This window comes from Typopeltis vanoorti, chromosome 7 (assembly GCF_054136105.1).
Source record: "Typopeltis vanoorti isolate ZY-2024b chromosome 7, IOZ_Tvanoo_1.0, whole genome shotgun sequence".
Taxonomy (NCBI): domain Eukaryota; kingdom Metazoa; phylum Arthropoda; class Arachnida; order Uropygi; family Thelyphonidae; genus Typopeltis; species Typopeltis vanoorti.
In genome coordinates, this window is record NC_143555.1 from 10,530,823 (window position 1) to 10,554,316 (window position 23,494).

The 23,494-nt window shown below is 35.3% G+C and overlaps 1 protein-coding gene across 2 annotated transcripts in view; it reads left to right on the forward strand.

Moving 5' to 3' along the window:
• Positions 1-23,494, forward strand: part of LOC150104483 (zinc finger CCHC domain-containing protein 8 homolog) — a 341,337-nt gene that overhangs the window by 8,459 nt on the left and 309,384 nt on the right. For both annotated transcript variants that reach the window (XM_090395663.1, XM_090395664.1), the window contains exon 2: positions 15,540-15,642. In XM_090395663.1, the coding sequence (XP_090251789.1) occupies positions 15,540-15,642 (103 nt within the window). The remainder of the gene's footprint in view (positions 1-15,539; positions 15,643-23,494) is intronic.

Genomic DNA, 23,494 nt, shown 5'->3' on the forward strand with positions numbered 1-23,494 from the left:
ACTTCAACTTTGTCTGCCATTATCCCCACGCCTTTAGTCTCATTAGTTTCCTACAATCCACTATCCTTAATGTGATGCACAGTATTCAACCCGAAGTGCATAACCTTACATTTTGCAACATTAAATTGACAGTCATTATTCTTTTCCCACAATGCTAGTTTATTTAAATCATCCTGCAGGATATCTACATCACCTTTATCAATTTTTTCCCTCCCAGATTTTGCATGATCAGCAAACAACGGAATATCTCTCCTCTGTAATATTTATTTCTCTTACTATTAATATCGTGTTTTATGATCTTAATCCTGACTTATTCCCTCATATAATTTCCTTAACCTAATTTCAATAAAAATTCTTTGCTTGGTGCATCAAGTTAATATGCTTTAATTCTTATGCAGTCTCTATATTCAATCTGGGCCGTTAACCTTTCTTAAGAGTAGTGCACGTGGATTGAAGACAAAGGGATTGCCGTTGGCTAGCACCAATTCCTTTGTTTCAGTACTGATGTCAGTCCCTTTTCAGATTCAGAGAAAATTTTTATTATACTGTGCCACCCTAAATCCTAGACTATTGAACAATGCAAAATCAAGGAACTAGTACTCAGCTTAGTACACTGTCTTATATCTCTTAAGCACCTTTGCTAAATACTAAATTTATCAAATAACTAAATTTCACTTCACAGTTGTAGCCTCCCTTGTATTTTACCTACCGCTTTGGTTCTAACTTAATGAGCGGTGCAATAGAAAGGAAATCAGGCAAGTCATCAATTAATATTAAAGGAAAACATTTAATCACAAAATCAGACAATTTATCTTCGCGTGCTTCCGCACAGTTCCTCCTTTCAAAACTTAAAGTTCCTCTACTTCCTTTAGCATTATCTCTAAAGTCCTTTCATTAATCGAAACTTTTAAAAACCTAAAGTCCTTTTACAATTACAGATTGTTCCCCTTAACACAATTACTTAACAGATCAAAATTCTACATTACCAAAGGCTGGGGAATTAATTGACCTTCACATACATCTTGACAATACTTCCGTTTACTTGGTCCTTTTCTTAATTGATTTCATCTGCACTATTCGACTGATGGACTCGGACTAGACATATCTCCGTCGAAAAGGTAAGTCTGGCTTGCCGCTCTCAGGTCAACTGGCTTGGCATGGCTTATCGATCTCCGTGGCGATCTGGAACTCTGCTCCGCCAGGCTATTCATTGACCGGTGAAGCCCATAGACACTTCAGCGTTCTCCAACGACCTCTATCTCGGTGACCACTCCGATGCAGGGGGATGAGAAGAAAAAGTCACGAGCTAGTGCTGCTACGCTTTTTAAATCCTGTGCCTGATGCTTCTTTTCTACATCATCCTTCCTTCTCCCTTTGCCCACGACACCTTACTTTTCCTAGCACCACACTCTCCCCTAGCGTGCTTTACGGATGGAACCTGCGTACGTGTCTTACTTGGTGCATGTGTTTAGCTTCAGGCCATCACTATCTAATCCGATTATCTTTCTCTCAGCAATACACAAGTAATTGCACAAAATCCACATAGTTTAATATTAGAAAATTTACAATAATTATTTACAACATTATGTATAGATAAGTTTTACTCAAATTACTAACATTGCAGATAAATTACATTTAGCTTTATTTCTTCTGATATACCAATATTGGCCCCGGGAATGTTAATACATTTAAATCTGAAGGAAACATAAATGGATTAAATTTCAGTTTCATTCAGAATTTAACACCTCCCCTCGAATCTTTCCCTATATTATTGATATACAAATTGAAGAGTAGTGGACTTGGTACAGAACCCCGAGGTACTATGATAGTCATCCTCATTCTTCTAGCTTTTACTCCACCATATACTACCCTTTGGTGTCTGTCTGTTAGTTACACCACATCCATGCTGCTGCTACCACATATCCATTTCCATTTGTTCTTACTTTTTTCATAGTTTTCCATGTGGTATTCTCAGAGCTGGCCGTAAGGTCTTTGCTGCCCGCATGCATTGTCTATCTAAGTGCCCCTGTAACGATCCGGGCATGTGTGGTTCTTTTACGGTAATAAAAATTTAAATTATTTGAAATTTCTTAAATAAATTTTGACAGAACAGCCACACGTTGGTTCACTAAATGTAACGAACCGGGGGTGTTGACTAGGCAGGGTAATCGTTAAAAACCCGAATATTCAAAAAATTCTCAAAAGTTGAAGCAAATTTTGATAAAGCCACGTCACTTTAATTGTTGAATGTAATGATACAGGGATTATAGCCTTCTCACCGACCAGAATCGCTAACAAATTTAAAATGAATTTTAATTAAAGTTAAAATTTATTTGAACTAAAGTTTAAAAAATTGTTGGATTTTACAAGTTACTAAATTCTTAATAACTTATAAAAAATGTTTAATAATTTTTATAAGTGGAACTATCTTTTAGGGTTTTTGATTTCATATTCATAAAATTAGAAATAATGGTCTTAATGTCTAATTCCGCACGTATATCATTTTCAATAGCTATTAGCGCCAAACTAACAAGCCTTTTTTGTGACATACTTGTTCTTAAGTAGGTTTTAATCAGTTTCGACTTGGAAAAGGAATGTTCACCTCTCGCTACACTAACAGGTAAGGTTAATAGTATTCTTAAAGCAATTGAATAGTTAGGGAAAGATAAATTATTGAACACAATAAAATTAAGTATATCGAAAGGGTTTTGAATATTTAAATTATCCTTCCAAATAATATCTCGGAAAGCACATAACTCGTCATATAGTTCTATTGCATTTATGTCTTTATTGTCGCCATCCTTCAAGAGAATCTCTAAATTGTCACAATTTTTTCGTAAATCTTCGTTATTAATTTGTAGTAATTATACAAGAAATTGAAATCATCATAATATGTTTTTAATTGTTCAAAACGTTCTATTAACGAACACATTGCAACGTCTAGAAGTTTATAAAACACATTTACTCTAAATTTATCTTCTGTCGATTGTGGCGTTTCGTCATGATGCTCGTAGTCAAATTGTCGTGTCTTCTTTCGTCGTCGGACTTCTGTAACAGTTTTAAATCCTTATTCTCCGTCCACCTCTTCACTCAGTTCTTTTGCCATTTTTAGAACTTTAAAATTTGTATCTGATTGATACTCTTGTAAGAATATTTTTAAGTTTTTGATAGATTCTAAAGCAAGTGTAATGTTCATATTTTTGTCTTGAAGCATTTTACTCACAGGGTTTATTCTGTTAAGTAAATCATGCCCAGTTATAAGAGAGCAAATAATTTGTAGTCTTTTATTTTAGCACATAATGTTTATGCTTCATGCTGAGTTTCTTTATTAAAATTTTCATTATTTAAAATTTCAAAAAGTGCATCTTAAATTTCTTGTAACTGATATCGTAGAGGGTGGACTCCATTAATTTTACTTTTCCATCGCGTTTCTGATGGCTGTTTCAATGTTAATTTTTTTACGAACTTTAAAAGGATTGCCCAACGTTTGTAAGAGAATGAAAAGAAATTGTATATTTCTTGAATAATTGTAAAGAAACTAATTGTATCTGCATTCACTTTGGCTGCATTGTTAATGATTAAATTTAGAGTATGAGCAGCACATGGCACGTAAAAAGCTCGAGGATTTTTGTTCAAAAGGAAATTTTGGAGCCCATATTTTTTTCCCTTTCATATTTGCCGCATTGTCATACCCTTGACCTTGCATGTCTTCAATGGAGATGTTCCATTATTGTTGCACATAAACCACGTCCTGTGGAATCTGATATATCTACAAAACCTAAAATGTTTTTCCTGATTTTGACAATTTCATTGTCACAGGAAACAAAGCGAATAATAATGGTCATTTGTTCTGTTTTACTTGCATCAGGTGTGCATTCTAAAATTATGGAATAATATTTAGATTTTCGAATTGATAATAAAATTGTATCCCTGATTGCGTTACTTAAAGTATCCAATATTTCATTTAGTCTATCTTTACTCAAATAGTGTACTCTATTGTTTTGATGTAGGGAACTTTCAACATGATTTTCCATAACGGGATCAAACTTCACAAACAGTTCGACGAATTTTAAAAAATTGCCGTTATTCCTTTCATATAATTTATCAGATGATCCACGAAAAGCTAAATTTTGGCTACCAAGGAATTTTATAATTTCAATCAACCGTTCTAAAACACTCGTCCAATGTTTCTTTTCCATTGAGTCTGGCAATGAATAGTAGTTTTATTTTTTAAATTTTTATCAAGTTTTGCAACAAAAGCAAAAAACATAATTTAAAGTTTCGGAATAAATGAGCCATGTTCTTAGCACGAACTCACCGTTTTCCATTTTTCTATTATAATACGTGTCGCCAAATTTATGACCATATGTATCTCTGGGATATATTATATTTTTCTTTTGAACAAGCCCGATTTCAATTAAAACAACTTGCTCGTAATTTTTCAGCAATATTTCCCCATTCACCTGGATCTTATAAATTTACAGAGACTAACAGTGTGTTAGTTTCGTGGTCAACTACAACTAAATCTTCTCCTAACTGTTTTTCACTTAAATCATGCATCTTGTTCTTTGATGTTTGCTCTTTGCTTTATGCGGATGATGTTATACTTCTAAATAAATCCGCTACAAGTCTGCAAGATTCTCTGACTAAATTGAATAGCTGTTGTAATAGATATGGTATGAAGGTCAGCAATAAAAAGACAAAGACAATGAAAATAGGCAGAATCATTGAAAATGTCAACTGTGTTGTGAATGGAGAACCTGTGGAACAAGTGAAACATTCAGCTACTTAGGCACGATTTTTACTGAAGATGGTAAATTAAATATAGAAATAGACAACAGAATCAGCAAAGCTGGTATGGTGGGAAGTCAATTGAATAAATTCATATGGAATAAGAGAGAAATTAGTCGGAACACTAAATTAGCTATATACAAGACAGTGTTCAAACCAGTTTTAACTTATGGATCTGAGAGCTGGGTCAGAAGTAAAACACTTGACCAAAGACTAGAGACCGCAGATATGAGAGTCCTGAGAAAGATTATAGGCATGAGCAAATGGCATCAATGGCAATATCGTATTAAAAACGAGGATATTAGGAAAGAACTTAACATTGTCAACATCCAGGAATGCGTTAGCAGAGCTAATCTCAGGTGGTATGGTCACTTAAACAGAATGGGCGAAGAAAGATTAGCTAAACAAGTGTTCTCTGCCAGGTTGGCAGCAAAACGACCCAGAGGAATACCAAGATATAGGTGGATTGATACAGTGCAAAGTGCCTTAGACGATAGAAATATAAGATCTGATAATGTTGGAGTCTTGATAAGTAACAGAATGATTTGGAGGAAAATTGTAGATAGGAAGTTAGTAATGATGTAATTTTTTTCATGTAGTACTATCATATCCTGTACACCCCTCGAGGGTACATGGCAGGAATTTGATGATGATGATGTTATCTTGTTCAATAGTTGCAATAGTACTTTCATGCAAACTGGATGGTGTGCACGGTTCTTCAACTCTGATATCTGATGCATCGAGTTAGTTACAATCTGCATCAGAATATTTTAATATTTTAACAAATTTATTAAGAGCCCCAGTTTGTTTCTTAACATCTGCGTCTTTCGCAGCATGACGCTTACGATTTTGTGCACCAGATAACTTTTTTTAACTTTTTGATTCCATTTCTATTTTATACCCACAAGAAATTATTACACAACACAACACAGACGAAATAATAGTCCGCACTCCTCTGCTGTTAGTAGCCTACTGAGATGCGTATCATATGACTGGTTAACTAGCAACAAATGTTTTGTATGAAAATTCGTTTCTGCACATAAAGACCGTTCACCATTTCACTTTAGATAGACTGAATAGACACAACATTTTGTAGGCAAGCATTTAGCCTACTCTTGTTGGAAAATTGTAAACAGCCGGCTGATCAAAGAGGCAGCAATATACAATTTTTTAAAATTTTTATTCGGTATATCCGGCCTTATTTATTTTAATATTGATCATTATAAGAATTTTTTGTTTTGATGATAAAAATTTTTTGTTTCTTAAAAATGAACTTATGAACGGTGCTCCGGCGGTGGTGCCCCCTTCGTAGCAGCGCCCGCATGCCCTGCATGCCCACTTCCGCCGGCCCTGGGTATTCTGGTCATATGGTTTTGCAGTATCATGGTGTAGCCATATCACTTTATTATAAAATGTGAATAAATTGCTAAGACAAAGTCTGCACTTTTTATATTTTCATTATATGACAAAGTCGTGTTGATACAAAGAGATATGATACACTATAGAGTATCATATCTCTATAAGGCACTCTTATGACAATACTAACATTTTCTGTTTACCACGTGATTAGTTTCAGACTTTGGTAGTAGTAATTCCAGAATGTAATGAATGTAATGCATATTTCTGGCATTTTAATCACCATATCAATTCAGAATCAATTCATACTATAGATATTAAATAATATATTATAAAATATATATGGACAGGAAAACAATAAAACTGAAATTGAAACTGAACTCAGTATTTCTAAATATTCCACTCTTTGGAATTGGAGCCCATGAGAATCAGTAACTAATCGTACCTGTTGTAATTTTAGGCCCTCCAAATAACATTTGCAGGGCGTAGTATAAGAGTACAAATGGATGCTGACATACCATATGTGTAAATATTTAAAAAATATAAATTAAGCTAACGAACTGTTAAATAACTTCTATCCTCCTATCTTGACAAATATGCCCTCATAATGACAAAAATTTAAAAAAAGTCTATAAAGCTATGGTTTTATATAATTGAAAGTTGGCAAAATATCAAATGTGACTGAATTTAATTATTATTGTGCATATCTGAGTGTTCTATTGATGGGCCATAATGTTTGGATGATTAAAAAATAAAGACATAAAGGCCCTCTAAAACACAGTGTCCAGGGTAGGTTCCCCTCTGGCTTGGGTAATAAGGACTAGCTGATTTGCCTAAGCTCAGATTCATGATTTTTTTTTTTTTTTTTTTTGATTCTGGTCCAAATTTTAATTTAGGTTGTTCAAGAAATATTAGCTTAAAGTTTTTTTGACCACTCAGAATCAATTCATACTATAGATATTAAATAATATATTATAAAATATATATGGACAGGAAAACAATAAAACTGAAATTGAAACTGAACTCAGTATTTCTAAATATTCTACTCTTTGAAATAAGATCCCATGAGAATCAGTAACTAATCTTACCTGTTGTAATTTTAGGCTTTAGGCCCTCCACCTAACATTTGCAGGGCCTAGGATAAGAGTACAAATGATGCCCACATACCATGTGTGTAACATGTGTGTAAATGAACCAGGAAGGAGAGAGGATTTTGGACTTTGCAGTAGCGTTTGATCTGGCAAACTCCTTTTTCTGTAAGAGGGAAGAGCATTTGATAACATTTGGAAGTAGCAATAACAGTTCATAGATTGACTACATTTTGACTAGAAGAAAACATCCTAAGGCAGTAACAAATTGTAAGATAATCCCAACAGATCAAGTGGTGCAGCAACACCAGCTGCTGTGTGCAGACTTTAAAATAAAGTCGAAGATAAGAACCTTTGGAAGCCATGGGAGGAAGACAATTAAGTGGTTTCAGTGACAGTTGGCTTGCATCAAGGATCAGCATTAAATCTGTTCCTGTTTAATATTGTGATGGAGGTGGTGATGGAGGAGGTGAGAGAAGACGTGCCTTGGACTATGTTGTATGCAGATGACATCGTGCTGTGTGCAGAATCAAGAGAAGAAGTGGCAGCTAAACTAGAAAGTACTGGAAGAGAGAGGTATGAGACTGAGCAGAAGTAAGACAGAGTATATGTGTTGCAAAGTGGATGGCAGCCAAGAGACAGATCTGGAAGGAAATGTCATCAGGAAGGTGAGTGACTTTAGATACTTAGGTTCAACAGTGAAAGAGGATGGTGAGGCTGAGAAGGAAGTGGGATGCAGGCTACAAGCAGGATGGAAAAACTGGAGAGAGAGAGAGATGGCTGGAGTGCTATGCGATAAGAGGGTGCCAATCAATCTAGAAGGCAAAATCTTGAGACCAGCTATGACGTATGCTATGGAAACTGTGGCCCTGAGGAAAAATAACATCAGCAGGATAGCGGTAGCAGAGATGAGAATGCTTAGGTGGATGTGCTATGTGACCAGAAAGGATCGTCTGAGAAATGGCTATGTAAGGGAAACGGTGAACAGGAGGCAAGGTTGAGATGGTTTGGTTTGGTTGAGATGGTCATGTTGATGGATGTGCAGGGGAAGAGGAAGCACGGGTGGCCAAAGAAGAGATGGAGGGAGATGATGGAGGAGGATTTGAGGATTGAAGAACTTGGATGTGGCTACAACCCAAGACAGGAGGTTGTGGAGGAGACTTACTACAAACAGCGACTCTACTTAAGTGGGAAAATCTGCAGCAGAAGAAGAAGAATTGAGAAATCATTTTATTTAGATGTTGAAAGATTATCTAGTTTGTCTATAATAAGACAAATGCAAATACAAAGAAACCTTGTGGAACTGAGAGGGGAGGGGAGGGGATTGATGTTTAGTGGGAGCAGATCAGAGCAACCCAAGTACGAGGGTGTTGTTTGAAAAGTTTGGAAATGGAAAATAAAATAAACACATTTTTTTTGGAAAAAGCACCTTTATTTCTCAACATAGTCTCCAACAAGGTCTTTACACATTTGGTCCAATTTTTTCATTCCATCTAAAAAGTAGGATTTGTCAAATTGTGCAAAATAGTTATTGACAGTGTTGATGACATCCTCGTTCGAAGAAAAAATTTTTTCCCACAGATTTTTAAGTTTGGGAACAAGAAGTCACACGGGGCCAGGTTTGGAGAATACGCTGGATGTGGAACCAATTGGAACCTCAATTCCTGCAATTTTGCCATTGTGATGGCCGATGTGTGGGACAGTGCACTGTCTTGATGAAAGAGCACTTTTTTGTGCGCTAATCTTGGCCATGTTTTCTTCAATTCTTCTGTTAAATGGTGCAACAATGATGCATAATAGGCTTTTGTTATTGTCTTGCCCTTTTCCAAATAGTCTATCATGATAATTTCTTGGGAATCCCAAAAAAAATAGTGGCCATCACCTTCCCAGCTGACAAAACGGTCTTCACTTTTTTCAGTGTTCTTTCACTGGGCTTTGTCCCCTGTTTTAACTGCTGCTGCGATTAAATATCGCCAAACACTGCCTTGAAATGTCTTTTCGCATGCGTTTTTGATCGACAGTCAACAATCACAGCACCCATCACGCACACAGCTTTTTCATGTGCAATTTTTCATGCAGGATCATACACCCATTCAGTTGAGATGCCTATAATCTCAGCAATCTCACGCACTTTCACTTGGCGGTCTTCCATAATGATACCATAGATTTTGTCACTCATATCCTTTGTAATGACCTTAGTCAGGCTTCCTGAGCACGCTTCATCTTCGATGGACTTCGACCATGTTTAAACTCATTTATCCAAAAATAAATAGACTAATGCTAGTTCAGAGTCCTCATGAACTGCATCTAACTTGGCTTTGATCTGCATGGCCATCCACTTCTTCAAATAAAAGTGTTTTATCACTGCAAGACTCGTTTTTCTCTCTTTTTATGGAAAATGCGAACACGGTCATTTTAAATGATTGCCAAACAAGAACTACACCTTGCACATGGCAAAAATTTTGCCAGGAGTCATAAACATTAGCTTTTGATGTGCCTACTATATAGCGAATGGTAATGCCATCAGTGTAATCTTTTTTGTTGACTGAGTTGGAGGAGGAACAAATATTTCATTAATTCTGATAGAGTTGTAGCCATTAGATAAGAAGGTATGATGAATTGATAAATAAGGTTAAGTTCAGCTGTGAATGAACCCTCCTTGATGACTGCTAATCAGAGTTGTTATGATACCATATTATTGGAGGAGGAGGATGATGGGAAAATTTGTGAATACATCCTCTCACGTGAGTTCATGTTCTGTAAACTGTGAAAAAATGCACCATTAGAAAGATATAATTGAAGTATCTAGAAAGGTTACACTATTGTTGTTTTCCTTTTAGAGAAACTGAATTCTAGTGTTTTGGCTGTCGAAGTGAATGTCTAATGTTTGAGCTGTATGGCCAGATGGGAAACACATCATCAGTGTATCCTAGTCAGATACTAGGTTTAAGATTGGTGGATTCAAGGGTACTTTTTTTTCCTTTTTTTTTTCAACATGTTCTATATAAAAAATTGGCCAGGAGGGTGAGAGAGGAGAATCCATAGTTATACCTTCCATATATTGGTATATAGTAATTCCTCAATTATCTGTCCACAGCAGGAAATCAGTTGGCTGGGTAATTGAATGGTCACTTAACTAAAGCTGGCCTGGTTGGCCGAGTGGTTAGTGAATTCGCTCTCCAGCCAAGAGGCTGCAGGTTTGAATCTGGCTATGGGCATGGATGTTTGTGAGTGTCTTACTAACTCTGTGTGGAAAGGGCACCTGTGACCACTTCTTCTAGCAGAAGGCTTCACTTACAAAACCTTATGAGGTACGGTCGTGACCACAGCATCCAGTGACATTACATGTGAATAACTCACTTAACTACAAGAACCATTACAGTGCTGTATCAGAATTTGGTTGACAGACCAACCTATTTAAAGGACGGTTAGTTGAAAGTTCGTTTATTTGAAGGTTAGATAATTGAGCAATCACTGACTGAGCCACAGAGGCTCAAATGTCAGGATGGAGGGGACATTTGCAGTTAATGATAAAAAGTCTATTTGCAACTTGTCTTATTACCCAACTTTCACCTGGAACATATCTGCTACAACAGTTATGCCCAGTCAAGTTTAGCAGAACATGCTTTGGATATCCTGCACAGAATCAAATATTTTCCCTTCCAAATGAAGTAACTTACATGGAATGCAAAATTGAAGAGATCAGTAATGTCAGGATCCTATCCTATCCTATTCTCTCAGCCATATGGCTGGTGGGAGTATATGCTACCATACTAGGGAGATGAGTATGAGTAAGGTGATTTCCTATTGCCTTCCTTGCTGTAGTATATTTTTATGACTATAGCTGTGTGTTTTCACGGGACCTGTTTTGAGGGATGAAAAACCCAAGTTACCAGGAGAAAAACCCTCCACTGATGTATGAGACTGGTTAACTCACCTTTAGTCGAAAGAGACCAGATAAAGGTTCCTCACATCTTTGACAAGAATCGAACTCAGGTCTTTCCAACTAAAGGGCTTCGTCTATACTGACTGAGCCACAGAGGCTCAAATGTCAGGATGGAGGGGACATTTGCAGTTAATGATAAAAACTCACAGGATATTGACATAATATTGTATTTGCAACTTGTCTTATTACCCAACTTTCACCTGGAACAAAAAAAAAAAGGGGAAAAAAAACCGCTACTGTCCTACAATGCAGTAAGTGCAAACATGAAAGACTTTGGAATCAGCAATAGATCCCAAAAAAACCCAGACCAGTCTCATTAAACATGGCTGCGTGAAACTCCCCAAAATTTGGTAAACTGTAATTCACTCACTATTGTATCATATTTGTGTGTGTGTGGTTACAAAAAGTTTTTTGTAATCCCTGAAGATGTCTCTGTGATGGAGACGAAATATTGGAAGTATTAAAATTAGTTTTAATCCTTTCTCAGTGCTGATATTCCATTAAACCTCCAACATGAATTCTTCACAGCACTTAAGCCTCAACACATGTAAACTGTAATTCATTGCACTCCACCAGGCTTTCAGTCAAATTTTTTCATCTTATGCTACTTATTTATTTTTGTATATCTGCAATCCTACATATCGAATGATGTCTCTGACAGAAAAAATGTTGGAGTCTATTAAGACTGTTTAATCTATTCCTAGTTCTTTCTTTCCATTAAATCAAAATATGAGCTTTAACCGATACAAGCTTGATGATCTCCTGTGCATGTGACAAAAAAAAAGTTTTGTCCCATCTATAAGAATAGGTGCATCTTATGAATTTTTAATTATGAATTTGAAAATGACCTTAGAATTTGCTAACTACTTACCAGTTATAAGACAATCTAAAGTAAAATATGAGCTAATTTTTAAAAACTTAATAACCGTATAAAAGTAAAAATTTCACATTAGATTTACCTAAAATATAGTCACTGTCTATTTCCACTTGTATTTCTTTTCTGAAATACCCTTTACCACCCTCTAGCAGTAGTTAGTCAAGATACTGGAGCTCCACTTGTCCTGGTATTGCATCTTGTCATGCTTTTCACCAGCATCATGCTTATTGTGCTGAAAAGCTGATAGGGAATTTTCAATGAACACTTGCATACCGTAGTCAGATACAAACCAGATCCGAGAAATTCTTCGATGAAACTTGTAATTTTTTGCTTGAAGTTATCAAGAAAATTTGTAGTCACTGCAACACCAAGCTATTCCTTCACTTTCACTTAAAAGTTTTCATCAGGTGTGCTATCTTTCATGATTGCTATTCTTTGATTTGGGTCTGCTGATCCTCGTAAATGTGTTGGGTAAATAAACTCATTGCTGCTAATTATATATTGGGTTTTATCCTTTATCCAAGTGTTAGCAAACAAAGTTTGCACCTGAAGTACTTTCAGGACTGGGGCAACTCATGGTAAAGGTGGTATAAATTCTCATTTGCCTTGCTAACACTTGGATAAAGGATAAAAGCAGTATATAATTAGTAGCATAGCCAAGTGAAAAAAACTTCCATCGCTGTTTTAATTCATAACCGTAAAAATTTTAATCTTTCTACAGCAAGGATTTTTTTTTTTTAAATCTGTATGGGGTTTGTAATTGATTCAGGAAGGTTTTAACATTATTTATGTGTTGGATTCTGATTATGTAGAGATTAGAGTAATTATTATTCGCTTCAGAATCCAACATGATCTTCCATCACAAAGGCTAGACTTTTAAATATTATTTAATGTAAACAACTTATTTTACAATTTAATATTCATATAACAACTTTAATTTTATCTAATATTTAATTAATTATTCAAAGATATATGTATTAATAATGAAAAGACTGTATTAACTATTATTAATCTATTTTAATTATTACTATGTTAATATTATAAGAACTTGTATTTGATAATTTAACTGCGCATTATTTGAAATGTAAATATTCTCTATTTATTCTTATTTGTAGAAGTTTAGCATTATGCAATACCTCAATTTTATTATATTTTGTTTGGTTGTCATGGAAACGTATGTAAGTGAGTGAGCATGTTTTTGGAACACCACGTGAGGAGAAGGTTTATTGAAGAGAGTTTTAGTCAAAGAATTCACGAGAACAATTTAGGCGGGAAGAACAGATATATAAGCGATGAACGCTGAAATTATAGGGGAATTGAGAGAGAGAGAAAGGAGAGGATTGGCATTAGGTTGGAATCGGGGCATTCGGGAATCACAGTGCGATAATAGCGAGTTGGCAAGTCACTCAAGCAGCTAATAAAGTCTACTAGTCGAGAAGCAGTTAGCTAATAAGTTGTAGAATAACAATTATAGCTACAGAAAACAGCTGAGAGACTATTAATTAGACTAGCGATACTTGAATTGAGATATAATTTCAGGGCCGACCTGTCAAGGACACACAGAATCTTGAAATAAAGCATCGAGTAACTAGGGAATAGTAGAGGCTGTAAAATTGAAGTTTACCGTTAGCTGTGTTCAGAATTGTAGTGTCTAAAGAATTAATTGAATGCCGGAAGAGTGAACAACTGTGCATATAAAACCTCAAGTTAAGAATTATTGTGTGTTGCCTTATTTCATGAGTGATCAGTAGTACTTTATGCAACAACATTTGTTTATGTGTATTGTGACCGATGATTAATTCAGTTATTGCTTAGAAGAAATTATTTAATGAGTCCCATTTATTGTTAAAAGTGTTTACAGTTATAAAAAGTGTTTGTGTGTAAGTTGATGAAGGAAAAAGATTATCGGTAAGAACATTCCAACCATTAATATTCCTATGCTGAGATGTGAGTGTGTTTCATCCTAGAATTTCCTTATGTTAACAGTAACTATTGTGAAGATTAACTGAAGTGTAAATTTAAAAGTGTTTGCTTGTAAGGAGGTGTTACTGTGATTTTATTGTATTTGGATTAAGGAACTGTGAGAAGACTGTATTAGAGATAACAAATTTACCATTGTCTGAGTTTGTATGACAGTATTATCAGAAAGGCTGAAGTGTTTATAATATCTTAATTAGTGATTTGATCTTAAGTGTAAAATTTGTGATTTTAAAATTAAATGTTTGTTTTTGTTAATCAAAAGTTGTATTTTGCCTGAATCTCTTTTACTGCACCATTCATAAAGTATTCGAACCAAAGCGGGTAAATTAAGTAAGTCAAATATACTCGGCCAATATATATTTTAAGGAGAAATAGTTGAAAGTTGATTTTTCTTCAATTATTGAACTGATTCAGATATAGAGTGGTGCAGTCTTTAAATATAAATTTTCTCTATATTTGAATTAGAAACCAACTAGCAACTTATTATGTTGAAAATTTATTTATCACTAGGTTAGACTATAATAGATTTAGTTTGATCCTTTATCCCAGTGAGAGCAAACAAAGTTTGCGCCTGAAAATATCTTCAGGACTAAATATAGTGTTGTACTATCTTATCCAGTAAGTAGTGCAACACCTAGGCAACTCGTGGCAAAGGTGGAGCAAGCTACCAGGCACTTCTAACCCAGTATCTCCCATAATGCAAAACACATTTCCTATGTGGATATGTATACTGTTATGCATTAAATGCTGGCCAATCCCTTTAATGCATAACAGTATACATATCCACATAGGAAATGTGTTTTGCATTATGGGAGATACTGGGTTAGAAGTGCCTGGTAGCTTGCTCCACCTTTGCCACGAGTTGCCTAGGTGTTGCACTACTTACTGGATAAGATAGTACAACACTATATTTAGTCCTGAAGATATTTTCAGGCGCAAACTTTGTTTGCTCTCACTGGGATAAAGGATTAAACTAAATCTATTATAGCAACTTATTATTTTGTTTAAGAACATCATAGTGACTAATGTCGGATCCAAAGTACAGATTAAGAAGAAGTAGGATCCAACATATGAAATTTAATTAGTTGATGCACAACAATGTGCTCATAAGTAGCCTAAGTACAGGATTCTAATATCCTTTACTTTCTTATAATCAACCAGCAAATATGTACCTTGATGAAATTTGCAAATGCACCTTTTTTTGTTAATATAGCTCCTGTGTATGTAATGGTCTTAGCCTAACAGATCATTCTTATTGTACAGCACTATTTTGAACATTCTATGCATTCGTTGTAATGAAATAAGCTTTTTCTTACAAATTTACTGCAAACTCTTGAATTCACTTCTCCTTTTTGTTTTTTTAATATATATATATATATATATATATATATAAAAGAAATACTAATTTAGTATTTTTACCAGTTTTTAACTGTTGTTAACTGTTAAAATAAGTTTGTTATATAGGTCATTTATTTTTGGACTATATCCTTAACGGAAGCAGATAAAAAATTAAAGAAACAACTGAATCGTGCTGTTAGGTATGATGGAGATATAATTAATTTGCCTTTAATTCAAGTAATCTTTAAAACCAAAAGGTTATCCAGGTTGGTAGTGTTTAATTATAAGCATATATATATATATATATATATATATATATATATACACAATTTCACATATAAATTAGTGCTGACTTACTGCTGAAGTAAAATATTCATTTATGTATATTTTCGCATCTTCATATACAAATCTGGTTAGTTTTCAGACTGCAAACACTACATACCTCCAAACTGTAATAATTCATACTTTTCAGGGAGAGCGAAAGAGAATATACTCTATTAAATCAGCAACCACTAAAGTTTTTCCCCTCCCTAATCAAGTAAGCCTAGTGAGCATATCAAGGTTTTGCACAATGAAACTATAATTTCTTTATTGCTACACATCACTCTCCTCTTCATTCTCATAATTACTCTTACAAAAACCTCCACTCCTTCACACTCTTAGTTTTCACAAAACATTCTGGGAATTCATTCTACTCACCCACATCTCTATGTTAAAAATCTGCTCCTGTTCATCACACCTTTATGCAACTTCTAGGAATGGCCTCTCATTCTCCCCATACTCTATGTAATTATCACCCCTTTTCTAATCCAGTAAAATTCCCCTCACCATTTTAAATGTTTTTCATATATCACCTCTTTTCTTCCTATCCACTAAATTTGGCTATTTACATTTCATCAATGCATAAACAGTATTTTAGAGTACAGTTATTGTGTTAGTCACTGATTTCAGGATCAGTCATCTCGTGTTAGTTACTATCTCAAAATTTCAGTAACACATTGGAAACCAGGTGACCAAATTTGCATAATAGTCCATATGTAGTTTGACCAATGTTTTATATATTGTTATATTACATGGAAATCATAATGCTTTGATTTCCTTGTGATCAGATATCTCTTCTTAGACAGACCTAGACCTCTAGCCTTTCCTGCATAATCCTTAGTCTTCTCAATCTGAAAAAACTAGATGTCCTTTTCCAGGTTCCTCTTTCCTTTTGACCACTCACAGCATATTCATAACCTTATTACTTCTTGCCTGTACAACTCTTGAACATTATATGAATCCTGAATCCATAACATCACAGAAAACTTTCCTCACTTTTGAGGTGGTGGTACACCAAAAACTTTCTAAAAATGCTTGATGCTATCCACAACAGGGTGATCTGATTAACAGACTAACTCCTCCCCCCCCATCACTCCAATCTTTTTCTCATAGACATGTTTCTGTCTTATGCCAGTTCTGTGAATATTTTCATGTGCACTGTTCCAGTGAACTGGCTGCTAGCATTCTTTCACTTAAGCCGATAAACATACAGCAGCTGCTGGTTAAAATTTATCTCTAAACTTCCAAAATAACTTCTTATCCTTTTCTTTCATGGCATGTATTCCCATTGCTTTGAAACACTTTTCCTTAAGTTGTTAAAAAGTTTTTTCACTTTGTTATACTATAAATTAAAGATGCAAAGAAATTACATTCTTGGTTTAATCTTTTATCCAAGTATAAGTAAATAAAGTGGGCGTGTGAAGTAACTTCACGACTGGACTCCTTGTATATAGAGACTAATGACTTTGCATTACTTGCTTAGTATCCCATAATGCAAAGCACATATCCTTACAGACATATATAATGCTATGCATTATGGGAAGGGTCACTATCCAGACCAGTTCTGACCTCATCAGTTGGAGTCAGACCCAGAAGTGATACCGAGTTTGAGATAAAGCAGAAGTCATATTTCCATATACAAGTAGTCAAAAGGTGTTGCACTTTATTAGTAAAAGACTGTGGATTAGAGATAGATGTTAAATGTTTTTTTCAGTTGGTTATACTATAAATTAAAGATGCCAAGAAATTATCTTCTTAGTTTCATCTGTTATCCAAGTGTAAGTAAACAAAGTTTGCACATGAAGTCATTTCACAACTGAGCTACATGTACTTCACATGCAAATTTTGTTTGCGCATGACTAGGACAAGAATTTGTCCTAGTTCTTCCCTGTTATTACAGAGGAGTACAGTATCATCAGCATACCTCAGCTTACTGATCAATCTACCACCTATCCTAATTCCTGTCTTAAGTTCATCCATTGCTTCACTATGATGTCCTCAACTTGGATACTAAACAAGTGAGGAGAAAGTAAACATCCTTTCCTAACTCCCTTTCCAACCTGAAGCCAATCAGTTAATACGACAGCTGTTCTTATTGTGGTTGCTCCCTGTATAAGTTAGCTGTCAACCTGATAGTGTGTTGTGGAAAACCCATTCTTTTCATTACTTCCCACAGTTTCACTTGCTGAACACAGTCAAAAGCTTTAGAGTAGTCTAAGAAACACATTACCATAGGGAGTCTAAATTCTTTATACTTTTCTATGATCTGTTTAAGGCAAAGTATCTGATCTCTGCCCAAGGAACAAGTAGGTTTTGGGAAAGGTGAGGGTATCTCTGCCTCAACTTTGGCCTCAATCCTATTTAGCATGATCTTCAATAAAATCTTACTTGCATGAGAGATTAACTAACAGTTCTATAGTTCTTGCAATACTTCATATCTCTCTTCTTATGTAGTGGTATGAAAACCGACTTCTTCCAGTCTCTAGGCTATGATCATGTCTCCCATATCCTTGTAATCAATCTATGAAACACTCTTATCCCTCCATCCCCTGTGGCCTTAATAAACTCTGCTGGGATTCCATCTGCTCCTCAGGCCTTATTACTGTTAAGCTGCTTAACTGCTCTTTCACTTCATGCTTAAGTGGAAGAGGTTCCAAACTGAAATTTTCCTGGTGAGAGAGCTCCTCCAAATTTTATTTGTTTACTCCGTTATACAGTTCCTCACAGTATTCTTTCCATCTGTTTTTGATTTCCAGTTCTTCTGTTAGTAGTGCTACATTCCTGTCTTTGATGACATTCAATTTGGGTTTGAAACTTGCGCTTTAGGTCATGAACTAAATGAAACATCTTTCTATAATTGTGCCTCCTCATTTGGAACTCTCACATTTTTTAGTATAAAACTTTTCCTTGTCCTGCTTGATGGCTCTTCTTACTTCTCTATGTAATCTCTTATATTCTTCAGCACCTGTGTCTCTTTGTTTTTCCAGCCATCTTCCTTTGATTAGTTCCCATGTTGAATCTGATATCCATAGGTCTATTGGTCTTTTTTTATTTTTTATTTTTTGTTTTTTATTCATCATGACAAATAAGAAAAACATATAAGAGAAACCCAATTATTTAATCCTATCCAATGGTGAGTATGAAATTGCTGAAAACTAGTGTTAAAATGCTGTGGAGAATTTGCTATAGCACAAACTACGTAAGCGTAATTGAGGTGCTTTAACTGCAATAAGTTAAATGAGTTAGATGACAAGACTATATGGATGACACCAGTTGTCCATTCGGCTCTAAGGAACACAAGCTCAGTAAGTCCCATGAAATGAGTCCCACATGAACTGTATAAACTGGCAAACCAATAACAAGCATGCCAAAACCACATAGAACTGCATGACTGTCCAACATACAACTTTTGTTGGAAGAAGCAAGAAAGAAATGTGAGAGAGTAAAAATTGTTGGATTACTACCCAGATATGACAGTACTGAGTTAAGAAGGGGGGGCGATGATAGCAAATGATTTCATGCGCAGGCTGTGTAGGAGATATGGATGTGAGGTTTTAGTTGTGTGGGGTGCGTTTGATGGCAGAAAAGACTTGTATAAGAAGGATGGCTTGCACTTGAATTCATATGTCATCAGAAGCCTGGAGAAATTACTTCTTGGTATGAGACCTAATGCAGAGAGTTAGGAAAACTAAATCATCATGGGAGGAATAGGAAAAATGTGTGTGCTAGTTCAGCTATGGTATGCAAATGTGATAAAGATATGGATGTCTTCGATTTTTTCGATTTTGTATGTGGCTTAGGGGTGGAAAAATGTGCTTTAGATTTGGACCTTTTAAGTATGTCTGGGGAGGAAAAAGAGAAACTTCTAGAACAAGACCAAATAGATTACAAATCTGATTATAATAATAGGCCATGTGGTAATTTATTATGTCTTAACACAAATGCCAGGAACATTAGCAAATGGGTTGAGTTCATTGCTTTATTGAATACGATGTGGCTTAAGATTGTTGGCATTAGTTAAACCTGGCTATCAGAATCTGATGTGGTAAGTGGGATTGAGTGTAATGGGTATACTATTTTTAGGAATGACAGAAGAGATAGGAGAGGAGGAGGAGTGCTAATGATATTGCTCAAGAAAACAATGTCCCATGTATTGGTGAGTTTCATGAAGTGGTATTAATTCTTTCACATGCTCAAGCAGCATGTGAAAGAAGGAACTCGAGGTCAAAGAATGTTGGATTTGCTCATAGTATCAGAATGGTCTCTGTCAAGAACATGACTATTTTACCACCAATTGGTGACAGTGATCATGCTGTACTTTCTTGGGAAGTATCTAATTGTATTGATGCTCTGATTAAAACAGGTTACATGCTGAACTACAAAGCTAGAAATTATGATCAACTTAGGAGAATACTATCTTTGGTTCTATGATATCAGTTACTGAATGAGAAAAATGTCAGCAATGCATGGTAATCTTTGAAAAAGTGCTTAAATGAGGTAGTTTTTGAATGTATCATTAGTGTTCGAAGAATAAATAGGTTCAGAGTGAAATGGATGTCCAACCTTATTAAGCAAGAAATCCACAAGAAGAAGATGATGTGGAAAGAATATTGTGAGAATAACAGTGAGAGGAGTTATGGAATATATAAAGCTCAGGCCTGAAAAGTAACGAGCATTGTGAAGAAAGCTAAATCAGAGTATGAAAAGAAATTCGCCATGCAATCTAAAGACAATGCAAAAGAATTTTATCGTTATGCCACAAGTAAAAGAAATAATGAATGTAGAAGAATAACTTTATTGAATGCAGATGGTACTCGAGCATTAGAAGCTAATGAGATTGTTCATTTAATGGGCACTCACTTTGCTAAGATATATCAACCAGGTGTATGTAACATGGTGCACATTGCTACATTGGATGAAGAGTTAGAGATTCATGAAAATGAAGTTGAAGAGCTGTTGCATAACCTGGATAAGAATTTGTCTATAGGGACAGATGGAATATCAGCCCATTTGCTAAAGGAATAAATAAACCTTAAGGAATGTTCAGCCGAATTGGCTATGCCTTTCACATGTTTGTATAACTTGAGTCTCAGCTCAGGAATGATACCACACAAATGGATGCACAAGGGTAGTGCAAAAACTAATGTGTCTCACTACCGACCTATCAGTATCTCTGGTGTAGTAGTGAAGATTTTAGAGAAGTTGATAAGAACTCGCATACAGAAATGGGCAGATAAACATGCTATACTCTGCAAAGAACAACATGGGTTTACTAAAGGAGGGTCATGTTTTAGCAATTTGCTTATATTTTGTGACAATGTTATGGCCGAGTTGGATAAAGGGAATGGATACACTAGGATAATGTTGTATTTTTCTAAGGCATTTGATAGGATACCACACGAAAGGCTGTTGCATAAACTGGAGATTATAGAATTGGAATATAAACTTTTGACTTGGATTAGGGGATGGTTGACAGATATCAAAAAGTTGTATACAGTGGGTGTGAATCTGCCATATTTAAGGTAACCAGTGGTGTACCTCAGGGTTCAGTCTTTGGGTCGTTATTGTTCAATCTATACATTAATGACATCCAGAAGGATTTAACATCAGATGTGCAATTGTTTGCCGATCATGTGAAGATAGGCAGGGCAATCAGGGATGCTACTGATATTCAGCAGTTACAAAATGATTTGAATAGACTGGAAATTTGGGCAAACGAAAATGGCTGTTAATTTAATGTTAGCAAGTGTAAAATTAAGAATTTTGGCATGTGAAATCAGAGTTCCAGCGGCATATTAAATTAGTGGAGTTATGCTAAAAGAAACTGAAGAAGCAAGGGATCTTAGTGTATTGGTGGATAAGAATTTAAAGTTCAAAGGTCACATAGCAAAAGTTGCAAATACAACTCAGAGGATAATTGTGATGTTGAAGCGAATCTTGACATGTAAGGATAAGGAAGTCATTTTGCCTCTTTATAAGGCTTCGATATACAACATCTGGATTATTGTGTGCAGACTATTCCAAGTATTGAAAATCATTGAGTCTGCCTTCTGTAGTTCTTTTACAGCAGTCTGCTTGTGCTGTGAAATCAGATTGCATTTTCTTTTTCCAGTTCTTCTATTTCAGTACCATGATGTACAAATTTTGAGCTCCATAAGTCTTTGCTTGTCAAGTCCAGCAATTGTATTTCAAAATTAGCTATGTCAATATCAAACGGAGAAAAATTTAATTCCTTCACATTGGCATTGAGAGGATTTGTAATAAAAGCTAGAGTCGCTTTATTATTTCTGAATTCCTGAAACCTTTGAAGAAAAGATTCTCTCATGTTTAAAACTGCTGTCTTGAAATAATCTTTGTTAATGAGGGCATTGTTTTCTTGGCAATATTGAGACAAGTTTGGGAAATGAACTGAAGTTCCCCTCTCTAAATCTTCAGCGAACAGAATCAATTTCTTTTCAAATGAAATAACTTCCTCTAGCATTGAAAAAGCAGTATTTCTCTTGCCTTGTAATTAAGATTGAGCTGATTTAGTTGAGATGTAACGTCCACCATAAAGTACAATTTTTGCAACCACTGATCTGTTAATTCTGGATATTGAACATCCTTGTTGTCGAGGAATAGTTTGATTTAATTTATGCAAGATGCAAAACGCTTTAACATGTCGCCTGTCGCCTCTGGAAAGCCATCGTACCTTGTTGTACTAGAGAAGATCTGAATACTCGTTCTCCATTTCACTTAGCAACTCTTTAAATTGTTGATGGTTAAGTCCCCTTGCTACAATGGTGTTGGTAATCTTAATTACCAATTCCATAATTTTACCATTTTCTTCTGTAAATGTTTGTGCACAAAGTGCGTCCTGGTGGAGTATACAATGGAAAGTAATCACTTCATGATTAATTTTTCCTTTTAAAATTGAAACAAAACCCTTTTTTGTTCCCGTCATACTTTTTTGCACCATCGGTTGCAATTGACACAATTTTATTGAGTGGGATATGATTTTTTTCCATGCATTCATGGACGGCATTTGCTATGTATCTCCACGCATTTGGCCCTTGAGTGGCAATAATCCCAGAAGTTCTTCTCTCGGACCCTCAGATGATACATACCGCACAAAAAGGGAAACTTGGGCTGTGTCCTTGATGTTGCAAGACTCATTTACTGCAATTGATAAAGCTGAAGCTAATTTAACGTCTTCGACTTGTTGGTTGGTTACATTTGAGGACATTGTGACTGTCCTATCTGCTACTGTTTTGGCAGATAACGGTATGCTTTTAATTTTATATAAAATCTCTGCTTTGTTTTTGAATTCCCGAAAACGTTCTTCAGATGCATTAGCAAAACAACATTTTATGTATTCACCATTTGTGAATGGTTTCCCTCTCTTAGCGATCTCCTGACTCATTACGAAGCCTGCAATATTAACATCATTGGCAGACTCTCTCCAATAATTAAATACAGAACTTGATTTTTCAACATTTTTCCGAAGTTCTTCAGCTGCTCTCTTTCTCGTGTCACCAACAGGATATTTTCTGGCAAATGTGGCATGTTTTGTCATGAAGTGTCTCTCCAAATTTGACTTTTTGTTGTGCGCCAGTTTTTCTTGGCAAAGACAGGTTGGAAGGCCATCTGAGTTCGAGATGAACGTGAAAGATTCAGTCCATTCAGTTTTAAAGCCACGATGCTCATCTGTTGTTTTTTTTTAGTTTTTTTCTTCGTAGGCATACCCTAAACAATATATTTTATTTAATACGTTATATAAATAGATTATATAAAAAGAACTAAATGATTATTCAAAAT